The following is a 15,808-nucleotide window of genomic DNA, read 5'->3' as shown; positions in this document are numbered from 1 at the left end:
AATTCATTCTAGTTTTTTTTGATGACATACTGATATACAGTCCAGATATGGAATCACACATCTAACACTTGAATGTCACACTGAGTTACTTAAGAAACACTCACTCTTGCTAAACTCAGCAAGTGTTCATTGGACAGTCAAAGATTGATTATTTTGTAAATATCATTTTTGGTGAAGGTGTTGCTGCTGACCCTGAAAATATTGATTGTATGTTTAAGTGGCCAGTACCAACCACCTTGAAGGATCTCAGAGGGTTCTTAGGCTTGACTGGCTACTATAGAAAGTTTTTCAAATATTATGGCCTCATCTGCAAGCCCTTAACTGAGCTACTTAAGAAGAATAAATTTCAATGTAGTGAAGCAGAACAGGAAGCTTTTCAGTGGTTGAAAGAAGCAGTTACTACTACCCCTGTCTTGGCTTTACCAGACTTCACTAATCCCTTTGGAGTAGTAGCTCAGACTCACTTGCCATATACTGACAGCAGTGGACAAGTACGGATAACTCCCGACAGCGTCCTGGCTACCATAAGCATTCAAAATAACCAACAGGCTATATCACAAATTTTGGTTAAATAGAAGGGATTATCTGAATCAGAGGCTACTTGGGAGGACAACCAACTCATGAAGACACAATTTCCGAAATTCATCCTTGAGGACAAGGATGTTGTGGAGTAGTGAGTAATTGTCATGTCCCTTTTCATGACCTGTTATGGGCTAACTATCTTATGCAGGTGCCCTTAGTAATTCGTAGGTGCTTTTATTTATTAGTAGATGTAGCTCAGGTTCATTATGTGAGTGTGTGGGTCACACGCTGGCCTGGCGAATGTCGCATTTATTATTGTGGTTGGCTGTAGGAAGAGGGGATCATGAATTAATCAATTATTGTTGCTTTACTCTCTGCTTTTCTCTCTGTCTTTCTCTTTCGACTAATTCTTTTTCTTCTCTATGAACCCTATTCCCTTATTCTTCTAATCAAACCCTATCAAGAGTTATTACTGATCACCCATTGTAGTGTAATCACTACACATAATCATTTGTAGGTTTGATGTTAATGCTAAGAAATGTAAAAAAATAATTCACGAATTAGGGATAGTAATTCAAAATGGGGTTGGAGCCAAGCTCATAGCTAGGATTCCATCTAGATTTTTGTCAGACCCTCTTAATTGTGAACTATATTAGCATTTTTAACGGAAATAAGAATAAAAATTTACTAAATAAAAAGGAAAAAAAATAAACTGGAAATCAGTAAAAACTGAAATCTTCTTTTTCTTCTCTTCTTCTCCTCTCCTTCTTTTCTTCTTCTTCTCTTCTTTGCTTTAGACGATTCATTGTCGATTAAAGAAAACATCATCATCGATTAAATTCATTGTATAAAACCATGGTGAAGACAAAAGAAAATGCAGGACCGTCGAAACAACCTCCTCGTGAACCAGATAAATCTAACTCTGAAAGTGAAGATAAAACAGAAAATCAAAAATTAGCGAATAAAGAAGATGAACCAGCAGCACATACTCCCGATATGACTGCAATAAGGTATGAATTGAAAAAGTCACTCTTTATTCAAGCGTTTGAATGATTGTTCAGTTGGTTTCGAAAAATTTAGGTATGAAAAAGAAGTTTCCAAAACTGTTTACGGCTGGGAGTTTTTGTTTTCCCAGTCGTAAGTACAGGTTACGGTTGGGCTCACTAAGAACTCCCAGTTATAACATGGGTGATGCGGACTGGAAACGAGGAACCCTAACCGCAAAAAATTGTTTATAGCTAGGTTATTCCTAACTGTATCTTCTTCTTTATTTGAAATTGTTTACGTCTAGGTTGTTGCTAGACGTAATATGAGGAACCAAGCCATAACTTTTATTTCCTAACCGTTGTTCATGTTACGGATTGGTCGATTACTTAAATTCTCATCCGTAGTCATTACGTCTAGGTGTTTCCTAGCCGTATCTTCTTTTGTGTTTGAAAGTCAATCCAGTTATAGTGTTTACGTCTAGGTTATTCACATTCGTAATTTGAGAAACCAAGTCGTAAATACAACTACCTAACAACAATTAGTGTTACATCTTGGTCGATTCCTGAAGGTGCCACCCAAAAATATTTTTGCGGATGGGAATGCCAATCTTTCCCGGCCATTTTTTCATGTTACGACTTGAATTCCCAACTGTAATTACTTATTTTCTTTAGTTTTTGAAGTCTTATGTATATGGATTTGAACACCGTTATATATAATTTGATATGTAATCAATTTTGAACAAAGGAAATGAAATAAGGAAGAAAAGATCACAAGAAGTAACACCTTCTAACGTCTCGACTCCGCAACCTCGTCACACAAAACCATTGGGAGCAAATGCAAGGAATGCAGGTGGAGTTCGCACAGGTGGAGGAAGTGAAGGTGGAGTTTCTACCGGTGGAGGAAGTGAATGTGGAGTTGATGCAGGTGGAGTTCCCACCGGTGGAGGAAGTAAAGGTGGAGTTGCCACCGGTGGAGGAAGTGCACTTGTTGAACAACCAAATCTAGAGATTCAAGAAGAAAACTTGGCCGAAATACATGTTTCTGTTATTGATAAGGGTATAGCCATCGGTGGAGGAAGTGAATATGGAGTTAATGAATGTGAAGTTGGCACTTGTGACGGACCGGATTTTCGGACTTCTAGCGGACATGGATTTATCTAGCAAGTCCAAATTTCCGGACCGCCACTCGTGTATGACCAGATTTTTCGTTTTAAAATATATCAATAAATAAAATCAAAAAATTAAGCTCGATTAATTTTACTAAGTGAAATATAATCTTACTTTTAACGTTACAATTCCGTCCATTAATAATTAAAAAATCAAAAGTATCAAAATTAAAACAAAACAACATTTCGATTAAATTTAAATTGCGATACCTAAATCCACGTGATATATAATAATTTCTTATCAGGTAGTCTTTCTTCATTCTCGGTGGAAAGGAAGGAAAAGGGGTGAGCAACCACAGCCCAGTAGGAAGTTTCTAAAAATAATAGTGCATCGAAAAACAAAACAAATGCAACAAATATAATAACTAAAACCATGAACGAAAATTGACAAAGATACTTACGCCATTCATAAGCACAAATACTAACATTTTCTTACTTAAAATATTCAATCTCAAATTCTAGATCCTTAATCTAGTTGTCAGAGTTATTCCGAATATCACCCAACCGCTCCGAAGAACGTCCTCTCGAGAGAATGCCAGTTATTTTGGACTTTATGACAATTCAACAATCTCCTATTTTTTTTTTTATTTATCGAAACTACTCGATCAATTCTTTTCTTTCCAAATTTCCAAAATTCTTAATCAATGTAAGACGCTATAACTTATTAGATTCACTTTCACAAACAAAAACTCAATTTCATTCACTAGTTGTAATAATGCATCAAATTCATTTTCACAACCCAAAACTCAATAAATATGCATTAATATAATTTATATATTGAGAAAAACATTAGTACCTATATTAAATGTTAAAATAAAATTCTAGAATAATTTAACAACAATGGTTAATAATCAATACATAAAATTCATAATAAATCAGTTTACACAAAAAAAAATAACATAACAAATTTAAAACAAACATAATGATTATTAGCATTAAAATAAAAAAGAAACCAATATAATTTTAATGCTAAAATAGTTTTTTATTTTGATATTAGGTAAAACTCCCTACCTCAAATAGATTTCAAAAAAACCTTGACTCAAGTGAAACTCTTTTTTTGCAAGAATAATAAATCTTATGCTTTTGTTATAGTAGGAAATACCATATGGTCCTAGGAATAATATATTAGAGAGAGTCTAGTCCAGTTGACTCACTCATGTGTCTGTTTGGTCCTATTTGGGAAAATATATTATAGTTTGGTCTTAGAAATTATAGTTTGGTCATAGAAATTATGGTTTGGTCCTAGGGTGATGTCATGGATGATGTAATTTTCATTCTGTGGTGGCAGAAATACCCTTATATTATTGTTTGATGGTTTGGTCCTAAGGTGACCACATATATACCAAAATTACTAGAAAATATCTCATTCTCAGTTTTACTTTCTCTCTCATCTTCTTTTCTTTTTCAGATCTACTTTTCTCTCTCTCTTTTTTTTTCTTGATGATTTGATCAGATTTGATGTTGAAGACGATGACGAACCCGATCTACTTGATGAAGACGACGACGATCTCATGTTGTTGTTGCTTCTTGTATTGAAGATGAAGATGAACTCTGTTTTTAGGGTTTTTTCTGTTGATGTCTTGATAAAGAAGAAGATGAAAGACGATGATGTTGTTTGTTTCTGTCGAAGACGACGTTGAAGATGATGAAATCGATGAAGATGATGTTGAATACGACGATGAATATGATGTTGTTGAAATCGATGAAGAAGATGAAGATTTGGGTGTTTTTCGTCTTTTTTTGTTGCTGTTGTTGTTGAAGATGAATGACGACGATGAATTTTGATGAAGTTCTTTGCTGTTGCTGATGTTGTTGAAGATGAAGATGATGCTGCTAATGTTTTTATATGGAGTTCATTCCAGAAATGAAGTCTGATTTGTATAGGTTTTTATATGGACTTCATTTCTGGAATGAAGTCTGTTTTTTTAGGTTTTTATATGGACTTCATTTCTGGAATGAACTCTGGTTTGTATAGGTTTTTATATGGATTTCATTTATGGAATGAAGTTTGTTTTTTTAGGTTTTTATATGGACTTCATTTCTGGAATGAACTCTGGTTTGTATAGGTTTTTATATGGACTTCATTTCTGGAATGAAGTCTGTTTTTTTAGGTTTTTATATGGACTTCATTTCTGGAATGAACTCTGGTTTGTATAGGTTTTTATATGGACTTCATTTCTGGAATGAAGTCTGTTTTTTTAGGTTTTTATATGGACTTCATTTCTGGAATGAACTCTGGTTTGTATAGGTTTTTATATGGACTTCATTTCTGGAATGAAGTTTGTTTTTTTAGGTTTTTATATGGACTTCATTTCTGGAATGAACTCTGGTTTGTATAGGTTTTTATATGGACTTCATTTCTGGAATGAAGTCTGTTTTTTTAGGTTTTTATATGGACTTCATTTCTGGAATGAACTCTGGTTTGTATAGGTTTTTATATGGACTTCATTTCTGGAATGAACTGCTACAAGAAAATAAGTAAAAATTAACAGTGAAGGGTACTTTTGTCAGTTTAATATTTTTAAATAATTATGAACCAAACAGTAAAGGCGTTTTCCTAAAGGACCAAACATACATGGGCCCACCTAAAAAAGGACCAAACGATATTTTTCCCTTTTTTATATCTTCTTGTATAATATAAATAAAATCATGAAAAGAATGTTGGAAATTATATACTATACATAGTAAATAAGTGATGGTCGTGGCACAACACATCTTCTTTTGTACTAGGTTTGAAGGAAGATACTAGGATTTGTATATGGAGAAAAATTATATATATATATAGTAAATAAGTGATGGTCATGGCACAACACATCTTCTTTTGTACTAGGTTTGAAGGAAGATACTAGGATTTGTATCTGGAGAAAAAAAGTGATGCCCAGAGTACTCTCATTTCGATTTGTCATGTCAAATGTTGTACTCTGTGGGTTACATATATTTAATGGTTGTTTTCTTGTGTAAGTCATGTTGTACTTTGTGTGTTGTTCTCTGCGGGTTACATATATATTTGGGTTTTTGTGCTAGGAGAAAAAAGAGAAGAAAAGTTGGAGAAGAAAGAAAGTGACGGCTATTTCTTATTTTCTTTCTTTTACACAGTTTTGAAAATAAAAATCTTAACTAATTATTATGTATCATTCAAGTTTTGATAAGGGACACACTATTTAATAAACACATTCCACTATTAAGGTACATGCCCCTCAAACACATAATATAATAGTGACATCAAATTTAGCAAAGATATATATACACCATACAATGCACACATTCACCACAATTAAATATCATCTCTATTATTTTATTTTATTTGGAAACTACAAATATAATTAAAACTAAATATTTATTATTATTTATAAATTACAGTCTAAACAAAATACAGTAAAACCTCTGTATAACAATATCCTAGGGATCACAAAAAAAATATTCTTATATGGAGGTCTAACTTGAATAGGCCAAAATAAATTTTTCATGTGTATTTGAGCATATTTATGCATATGCATAGGAAACACAAAAATGTATCTAAATATATAGAAACACTATCTAAATGAAGATTTTTATCATATTTATGTATCTGTAAAATTTGTAATAAAACAATTCACATACATCACAATTATCACATCGAAAATTTGAAAAGACGAGGGTACCCAGATACACCATAATCTTTTATTTTGATCACAACTTATTCAATACCCACCGTGTATAAACCTCTTTAAGCAACAATCACTAAAGGAATATTTCAACACGGTGTCCACTTGGAACAGGGTTAGTCCGGACTGGCCTAACAATGTGAGAATCAAAGCCAAGTGGCGAATCACAATACACCTTGTATGATCGTCTATGGATACAAGATCGAGACAATACAACAATAAGATGTTCACTTGATACTAGTTATTGTACAAGACCGAAACACTATAAGATCAATATCAAGTTCCTAGTTAACGTACATAATATAAACACAATTATAATGCGTAAAAAAGTAAAGCACACACCAGAATTTTGTTAACGAGGAAAACTACAATCTTGTAGAAAAATCACGGGACCTAGTCCAGTTTTGAATACTCAATTAATTAAGACTCTACAAAAAGTAAACCTGCAACTTCGTGTAGACGATACCAATTAATCTAAAATCCTAGTTACTAACTTCAGCAGTATTCTTGTTTTGATAACATCTAGCATAACTGAAGTTCTTAATAGACGTTGATACTAGATATCCTAGCAGAACATGCGTTCTCTTTAGGAGTAAATCTAGTATATCTTCTTAATCGTTCACAATAACTTCTTCTACCAATCTTTCAACTGGAAAGACAAGATTTCTTTGGATCGTATTCCAAACAGTAAAGGATTAAAATTTTTTAGTAACCAAACTCACTTTCTAATCACAATATTGAAATATATGATAAAAACACAGTTACGGATCTTCTATTTTTAAGATCTGCCAGATTCGAAGCTCCTAGGTTACGAGATCAAACAAGACAATGATTACCGAAATAATCAATCTTGACTACAAGGTTTATGATAAAATCAAAAACAACTTGTTGATCTCAAAAGGCTTATGTTTATCAAAAATAAACAACCTTTTAATTCCGAAAAATCAAGTCACAGAAAGTCACACCAAGATCAAAACACAAAAATAAAGTCTTCAAATCTTCAAAGTAACAGTCTGCAAAAAGAAACTTGATTCCTTATTGATTTGTCGCATAGAACGAAGTCTGTTAACAATGACAAATCAACGAATCTATCTTACATATCTAGAAAAACTTAGATCTGTAGGAACGTTAAATCTTTAATCTGGTTTGAGTGAGCCTTATATCAGAAGAGAACATTCTCAAGAATAAACAAACCATATGCAACCAAAGTTTCAACAACCGTTAGTCAATCAAATCAATAATCGAAAACTGAAATAACAATGCAATTATCTAGTTTCCCATTAACGGTACTCGTAGAGCTTATTGATCCCACAAAATTCTTTAAATGAGCAAGGAATTTCAATCTGAAGATTAAAAAAAAAATGATGGAAATGGAGAACCTGGAGACATTTTTTTAGAGAAAGAGATAAAAGATTATAGTTAAAAGTTTCGGTTAACCAAAACCGATTGGTTTTATACCGAACCGAGAAGGCTTGACCCGAACCGAACCATATTATCTAATGGTTTTCATCGATTTCCAAAACTTAAAAACCGAGTGCTTCGGAACCTGCGTAAACTCTTGGCTCGGAGACTCGATTTGAGCTTTCTCCATGCACGTTCGTCCCTGCAAACATGTCGTTACTGATTAGCCCGCAAATGCCTGCCACTTCCTCTGACATTTGCTTCGCATAGCTTGTTAGTAGGTCTTTATGTCATTGAGTTGCATCTCCAATTCAGTCACTTCAGCATTGGTTTCGCGATTCAAAAAGGTTGCATCAGACACCTTGTCTTCCACTGCACCTACCCTTTCATCGAATTCTTTGAACCAATCTGTCGTTCTTCCTTCAAGTAAATCTAGCCTGCCCTTATCTTCAAAAACAAGAGGATTTTCAAGGCCATCACAGCCCATGTCTATGGTCAGATCACAAAGATTACCATACTCCTCAATCTGATCAAACATACCCGGTAGTTCTTCGTCGATCATCATGCCATTAGAACTCATTTCTAATGCAAAAATCTGAAAATAATGCGCCACTTACTTGCTCACAGGAAAATAACTTAAGAGAGAAAGAAGCACCGGCATATTATCCAAGAAATACTCTCGAACTGTGTACCAAACACAGCTCTGATACCCGAATTGTCACACCTTCAAACACCCCAGAAATTTTCTGCGAAAATGTAATCTGGCAGCACAATGGTTCTGTGAATAAAACTTCACCCACCTGCACTTCAGCCTTATAAGCTTGCACCTGTGCAAACAGCCAACTCTTCAGGTCAACATAGGAAGTCTTTTAGCCTTCTTTCACTTCACTTAAACTTCTCAAATGCTTCCCATAATACATTCAAACAATGCCATACTTTACCAACAACAATCATCCAACCAATAACACTTAGAACATGACACAATCACTTCATTTTATTGCATCAAAGGTAAGAAATACAAAACTTTCCCACTCAGGGACTTACACATACTTGTTCACCTTGAACCAAGTCTTAGCCTTAAAAAAAACTCTCGTATTTTGAGTCTCTCACTCACATATGCAAGTCTGCCGAATTTTCCATGCCTTAGGACTATTTATACAGCAGATTTATTTAGCAAAGCCGTGCACAACCGTTGCACACGCATGGGACGGCCATCTGTCCCATGGAGCAGTTCTGTAACCGCCAATAACTGTGCTAACTGGCCAGTACTCTTCCAACTCGCGCCAATCATCCAACACATGTTCTCTTGCAGCTAGGAACCATCTCCCACGCTTATAAACTCCTTTATAACCGTTATACTTCATCACGCGGCATTGGCACGCTTGTGAAGATCGTAACCAACTCGTAATTGTCACTTGAGCCGTATTGCACCACTGTTGTGCTTTACTGAATTTCACCTCGCACTAATGCTCAGCTGACTTGGCCCTGCATGCTTATCACTCTAAGCTAATGCACGAACAATCCTTATGCTTCAATCATCGAGGCCGACTCCTTAATCTCACTCTAGTTACTCATGCGTCATATATGCTTCACTTCGCCAACTAGCTTGACAATAGCAATGCCGCTCTTGCATTACTAACTTGTTTGCACTGTTCAAGCTTTGGCCAGTCTTGAACTATTGCCATAGACCAACTCTTGGTGTATTATACCTTTTTGCATCATCCTTGAGTTTGGGCCAACTGAATTCCATGGATATGCCTCAATGCCAACATCGCATGTTGCATCTGTCACTTTGGCCTCGTCTTGCCTTTTCCTCAATGAAGCTTTATTGTGTCGTCCAATAAGCTTCATTCCTTAGATAAATGTCTTTACAGTGTAGCGCTACCTTTGCGCTTCACTGGCCCTGTAGGGTGTCACTATTTTAGTGCTTGACAGTCTATACAGTATACCGCTATTATGGCTTGTGTTGCGCTATTATGGCTTTGCATTGCGCCATTACGGCGGACAACTGATTTGGCCTGTAATACTGTAACGCGCAATCATTGTGCGATATTTGCAGCCGTGTCATACAATGACAGCTATCGAACTCTATGAGTTATTTCAAACCGAGGCAGAGTATAGCAGCCCATATAGGCCACCGGGTATTCACCATCTACTTATGAAACATGATCACATCTGAATAACACATTTAAGTTTAGAAAATGTAAATTTTTAAAATTTTCATATTTTGTTTTTATTCCACAGTTTAATATTGTAAATCTCAATAGTAGAGTTAGTTAACCAAACTAAGAGAGGACCGCGTGCAAATATCATACAAGGGCTCAGAAAGTTCAAAATGGGCTTTGACAGATTGGAAGAGAATCGAGCGATGACATTACATCCTGCACAGGAGTCACAGGACCAAACGTCATCACACCACTTTATCGGTTGCTCAAAGGTCAAGAAATATATTCTGGGACATACTCAAGATTCGGCTGATAACCTATGTTTTTGTCTAGGTTCGGCTGATAACTCAAAGTTCGGCTGATAACTTTTCAGCCGAACTTAGACAGATGTATGCCTCAAAACAGGTTTCAGGGTCAAGGTTCCTGTAGTTAGAGTTTAAACAAGCATACAGCACAATTCCTACAGTTAAGCAAGCAAATAACACAAACTCGTGATAAACTGATCATTCAATTCGCAACATCTGAATCATTTTGCAAGGAGTGATCCTATCATTTATTTTGCTAGCTAGCTTTTTAAATCCAATCACATCATGGTTTCCAAAGTTACATAAAACAGCTCTCTAATTTAAAATTGCTTGGCGCACTCATCAGAGCAAGAGTTAACGCATTGTTCGACTTCCTCTCCACCTGTATGGATATATAATCACCAATTTAGTTAGACTCGAAACTAAAGGAACATACACATCATAGAGAAAGATAGAGAGTGCAAATACACATACGAGGTTCTTGCGGAGTGCTAATATTGACGCAGTTTTGAGATGCACAGCCGAGTTTGCAGTAATAACTCAATCGAACTCCAGTATGATCATCTGGAGCATGGATATCGTCGAGACAACGTTTCGCACATTTCACAGGACATATTGCTCCAGCTACAACACCTGGATACATCGCACTACAAACGCTCATACACTCATTCCAACACTTCTGAAAGTCCGTATAGTGAGATGCTGAAGTTTGCGCTATACAGATCCCCAACAGCAACAATATCATCAACATCGCAACAACCATATCTGATGACTTCTCATGTTTCCCAGTGTTTCCCATATTTTAGATAATTCCTAAAAAAAAATTGCACTACTCCACGGTATCTAAGGTTAATTTGTCCACTTATTTCTGAAACCTATTTATTTTGGCAAATTTCATTAAATGGGGTCATAATAGCTAGTATCCCCCAGATCGCAAATCAATTTCTTCCCGTGCCTAGGTGTTAAAGCTAGGTTACCCCTGCGTGGGTGTTGTTATCGGCTGCCCCTAATAAAACTCTAGCTAGTTTCTAAAATCACGCTCCTTCCTTTTCTAACCCCTTTCAAGTTTGCTGGAATTCGGAAACACCAATGCACTGTCTATAAATGGCCAACTTAGAACACTGTTGAGCCTTATAAGGAGTTAATTAAATAATATTACAGATTTTGTCATCTGAGTATCTAGCGCACCATGAGTTCCTTGTTCATGCAAACAGAGAAATATAGGCTTTCTTTCTCACCATTGTGGAATCCATATAGAGATACTCCTTCGAACGACATGATAAATCTTCTGACCCAGCGAGTGGAAGATGCGAAACAGGCTGCGTTGCAAAGTTTAGGTAAAACACCATGCCGAAGTAAAAGAATGAAATCAGCTGAAGAGAAAGAGAGATTTAAAGAGGATAGTCTCAAGAGACGGAGAACTGATTCTGAAGAAGGGTTAGAAGCCAGCAGTACTACTGAGGAACTGAAATTACAAGTTCAGGCATACAGATATAAGATAGAAGAATTGAGTAAGAAACTGGAAGAGAAGGAAGGAGAAACGGAAAGTCTTCAAGATCTTAATCATACTCTCATTGTCAAAGAACGTAAAAGCAACGATGAGTTGCAGGAAGCTCGCAAAGAACTGATCAGCCAATTGAAAGGAACAGGTAATAGTCATGCTAGCATCCGCTATAAGAGAATGGGGGAACTTGATTCTAAGCCTTTCCAGGAGGTATGCAAGAAGAAATATAGCGGCCGTGAAGAAAGAGATGTGAAAGCCTTGGAGCTCTGCAGCTTATGGGAAGGTCACATTAAAGACTCGAATTGGTTTCCTTTCGTTAATGTCGAGATTGGGAATAATAACTATAAGGAGATGATTGATGACAAGGATGACAAGCTGAATAGACTGCGGAACGACTTGGGTGATGACGTATTTAGAGCTGTAACAACTGCCTTAACAGAGATGAATGAGTATAATGCAAGCGGGAGGTACATAGTCGCAGAACTGTGGAATTTCAAAGAAGAAAGAAGGGCAACATTAAAAGAGGGAATTCAAAGATTAAGCAAATATAAGCGGATGAAGAAGTGAGCTAAAAAATTTGAAGAAAATATTTGAATGTAATGTTTCGCTTGTATTACATATGTATCTTAAGTTCTTATATATGACAGCACTCCTAAAGTTTATTTTAGCACTTGCAATAGAAAAACTAAATACAAATACGTAGAAAGCTGGTTGATTGAATTGAAAACCCGTCGTCAACTTACAAATTTCACCTTCAAATTGTGATTGCAAAAAGAAAAAAACAAGTGTTGACTTGGCTGCGTCTAAGCTTGGTTCAATGAGATCACAAATTGTCGGATTCTAACCTTCCCACCCACCGTCGAAGACGAGAAAACCAAAATTCTAGTTCACCTTTATGAATGGAAAAAAACCATACATCCATCTGACCTTTTAAGCAACACTGTATTGTTGACTTGGCTGTGTATCAATCCAAGTTCAGTTACTCCACAGTTCTCTGCAGCTTTGGTATTTCCAATTGCATCTCTTCGTCATGAGACACCTGCATTTTACCAAATATAACAGTGAAACAGGTATGTCTTATTATCCATGCGAACGATAACAGAGACCAAGATCTCAATCCTAAGCAATTGCCAGATATTCTTTATGTTCACCATAAATCAATCAAAGAAACAATAAGTTAAGAAAAGGTCTTACTATCTTTTCTCTAGCTGCAACCAGCATGCAAGATTCTCAAACTGTATCTCAAGTCTATTCTTTGCCGAGCTTAAAGCACCAGCTTCATTTGCTTCCTGTTGAACTGAATACAATTTAGCATATCCCAAACCATCGCGAGGATGAGGATGAAAAGTGATCTATAGAAGGATGCCGAATGCATACTTCAACGAAAACAAGGAAATTTTTGCAAGTAATCCTAATAAACTGAATTACTCACCTAAATGTAGAGATAAATCCATTGTCCTGAGAATAAATATGCAAAAATCACATAACATGAGCAATAGGGTCCACTACTAGGCCCCTTCTTAAGTCTTTGAGACTCTCTTTTGGCCAGTTTCTGCCTCCAAACATCGAATGGCTATTATTAACCGTTGCTTGTGCTGGAAAGTTAATACATCCTCCAGTAGGTCAGCGTGATTGAGAAATAAAAATAGCAGACATATTAATAGTGGGAAACCATTTCACAGCATCCACATGAAACACTAGTACATCAACTCATAAATGAAAACGAAGTCTAGCAATACGTTCAAATACTCTCAATAGTTAAAAGAAAGAGAACATGGAGCATGATTGGAGCAGGAAAGAGACAATGGGTGGATATAGTTGATAGTTCAGCAAACTAGTTGTAACTATAGAGTTTCCCCAAAGAAAAAGTACCATGATCACAACATATAACATTATATGTATCCGTGCAGCAGCTTTATGTTCCTTTTTGTGCAAATAGTTATGATGAGTAGAAAAACCTCAAACGCTGGAAATTTGGAGTGCATACAAATAATAGATGAGTATAGCTGCACATATGCGAGTATATGAGGCCATCAGCGAGTATATTTTTGAATTGAAAATGATTGATGATTCTTTCTCATTCTATGCAAGAGATGAGAAAGTGTATTTTACACTTTAGGTGTAACCAGACGAGCATTTTGACATTAACAAAGCTGAAAAGCAGCAAGCTAACATTGCAACATTAGGAAGAAACAAAAACCAACAATGATAGGAAGGTAAGTATGCATGTCAAGATCAATAGCCCTAAATAAAGATAAGATTTAGGTTACCATTTAGAGACTATTATCTGCAGTGCAGAGAGGCACACCTAATCAAGAAGAAAAGTAAATGCCACTCACATAGACATTGTGATCCAGAAGAAGTTTAACTATATTGTGGTGACCAAAAGCGCAAGCATATTACGGTGGTGAGCATGAAGAGGCATGTGTTTGTACTAGGCATAATTTCTGTTTAATGCACCTCTGAGATACAAATCTATGTGCCTAGTCATGAAGAGGCATGTGTTTGTGCCTAATTAATCCTGGTACACAACTCTGTAGGCCTAATAGGTGTTTAAGTTTCTTTGATCTGAGAATAAGTTCTCATGTACTTTATGCAAACGATATAAATGTAAAATGCAGCACTTTTCAAATGCAGTGTACGATTTGTGAGCATGGTAACTCCTTTAAAGCTCAGAAAATCCTTTCCAAAGATAGTAAACTTTGCGCCGACCCGTTTACAATAGCTCTCCTGGAAAAAGATGCGAATTTGAAGCACCATCTCAAAACTCAAAAACTAACAGTAAATTTCCGGCTGGTTTCAGCCATCATTGAGGAACATGAAACATGAATCCTGATATTAATAATAACATAGTGGATTCACATATTTTGGACAATCAATGCTGTAGAAGAATTTAAGCCTGTTTCTCCCATCTCTATGAGGGAGGCCTCTCCACAATTACTTTGCATTTATTCATCAAACACCACTATACCATTATTTGAACCGAGAACTATGCTTGTAATTGTGACCCCATTGCCAAAAATGCTAGCATTATTTCAGGAAGATTTTTATATGCAAATACAACTGTGGAACCTCGTGTATTTTTTAAGCAGATCAAACCGAACTAAGAAATCTAGTATACCTAAACGCAGAGGTTAAGTTGATACATCTAAAATTGTGACAGCAGCTGACTTAGTTAAACCCAGAGAACTCCGCTTACCAGAATCATCAGCAGAATATGATTAGCAATCTTGAGTAACCAACACCCAGAAGAACCAACTGAAGCGGTTGACGACTGCAAGATTTATTTATTTTTCGCCCTTCAAAAAAAAACTTGCATTCGAAACCGCTTCGGTTGATATTCGAGTTAAAATGTCCAATTAGCTCTCTACGGGTTAGAATGTTGAAATACTCCATGAAACCCCAAAGAAAGATTTACAGAGGATGGATTAGAGAAGGATAAGGAAATCTAGGTTTAAAGAAATACAGAATTGGGATTTTCTTTTGCCTTTTGTATACAATATACGAGGACTAGAAATCTCATGTACGGTTTAGTGAAGAACCCATGAATAAAGATCCGAATATACTCTTAGTTGGACTTTGGATAGGGTCATCCAGTCCGGGCCTTCTGGGTGTGCGTTGGTTGTCCCATCTCTTCTACTGGCGGATGCGCTTGCTAGCCTTAATTGCATGGTTGCTAAAGGCTGGTACCAGCGTTAACGAGGTTGGTATCATTTTATTGATCCAATGGCCGAAATATTTTGTAAGTTTTTTGTCTTATATAAAATGGTACCAGCCTTTAGTAATTGTACTTACTAATTTGTGCCTCCACCTCTATAATTTTGAAGAAATTAATAGTTCATCAACTATATAGTGAAAATGAAAACAAACGATAATTAGCTCTATTGCAACAACGTCAAGAAGAAATGTGCACTAATAATCGAACAACAAATTAAAAGTGACTACGCTAACCTAAAAACAATATCTACTGTTATTTCTCTGAACAAAGTGATGTTAATGACCTTTTACACGAATTTTCTTCAGGATACAACTATTTTTAGCACTTTCCAATATAGCATGCAGCGAAAGTATCCTAAGAATTTGGAAACAAAATCATAAAACATAAGCATATAAAA

At 35.9% G+C, this 15,808-nt stretch overlaps 2 protein-coding genes and 1 long non-coding RNA gene across 3 annotated transcripts; 1 reads left to right on the top strand and 2 right to left on the bottom strand.

The window, feature by feature from the left end:
* Window positions 1-10,385: 10,385 nt before the first annotated feature.
* Window positions 10,386-11,023, bottom strand: LOC113302688 (thionin-like protein 2). Its single transcript, XM_026551629.1, has 2 exons — window positions 10,664-11,023; window positions 10,386-10,571 (listed from the first exon to the last, which is right to left on the bottom strand). Exons 1-2 carry the CDS (start codon window positions 10,986-10,988, stop codon window positions 10,510-10,512), a joined length of 387 nt encoding a protein of 128 aa, XP_026407414.1. The 5' UTR covers window positions 10,989-11,023; the 3' UTR covers window positions 10,386-10,509.
* Window positions 11,024-11,378: 355 nt separating this feature from the next.
* LOC113306283 (factor of DNA methylation 1-like) lies at window positions 11,379-12,260 on the top strand. Its single transcript, XM_026555238.1, has one exon. The coding sequence runs from the start codon at window positions 11,379-11,381 to the stop codon at window positions 12,258-12,260; it is 882 nt and encodes a 293-aa protein (XP_026411023.1).
* A 35-nt stretch (window positions 12,261-12,295) lies between these two features.
* On the bottom strand, window positions 12,296-15,124 carry LOC113306789. Its single transcript, XR_003338834.1, has 3 exons — window positions 13,126-15,124; window positions 12,888-12,982; window positions 12,296-12,732 (listed from the first exon to the last, which is right to left on the bottom strand). It is a non-coding gene; the product is annotated as an uncharacterized LOC113306789 (long non-coding RNA).
* Window positions 15,125-15,808: the final 684 nt, after the last annotated feature.

The sequence above is a fragment of the Papaver somniferum genome, chromosome 8 (genome assembly GCF_003573695.1).
Source record: "Papaver somniferum cultivar HN1 chromosome 8, ASM357369v1, whole genome shotgun sequence".
Taxonomy (NCBI): Eukaryota; Viridiplantae; Streptophyta; class Magnoliopsida; order Ranunculales; family Papaveraceae; genus Papaver; species Papaver somniferum.
The sequence above is the reverse complement of the archived record's forward strand: the minus strand, read 5'-3'. Positions and strand labels throughout refer to the sequence as shown.

Excerpts from the sequence above, each read along its gene's own strand:
- LOC113306283 (XM_026555238.1), top strand. The coding sequence starts at position 11,379 with ATGAGTTCCTTGTTCATGCAAACAGAGAAATATAGGCTTTCTTTCTCA.
- LOC113302688 (XM_026551629.1), bottom strand. The coding sequence starts at position 10,988 with ATGGGAAACACTGGGAAACATGAGAAGTCATCAGATATGGTTGTTGCG. Across the intron at positions 10,572-10,663 it reads TAGCACTCCGCAAGAACCTC|GTGGAGAGGAAGTCGAACAA; the intron begins GTATGTGTATTT and ends ATATCCATACAG.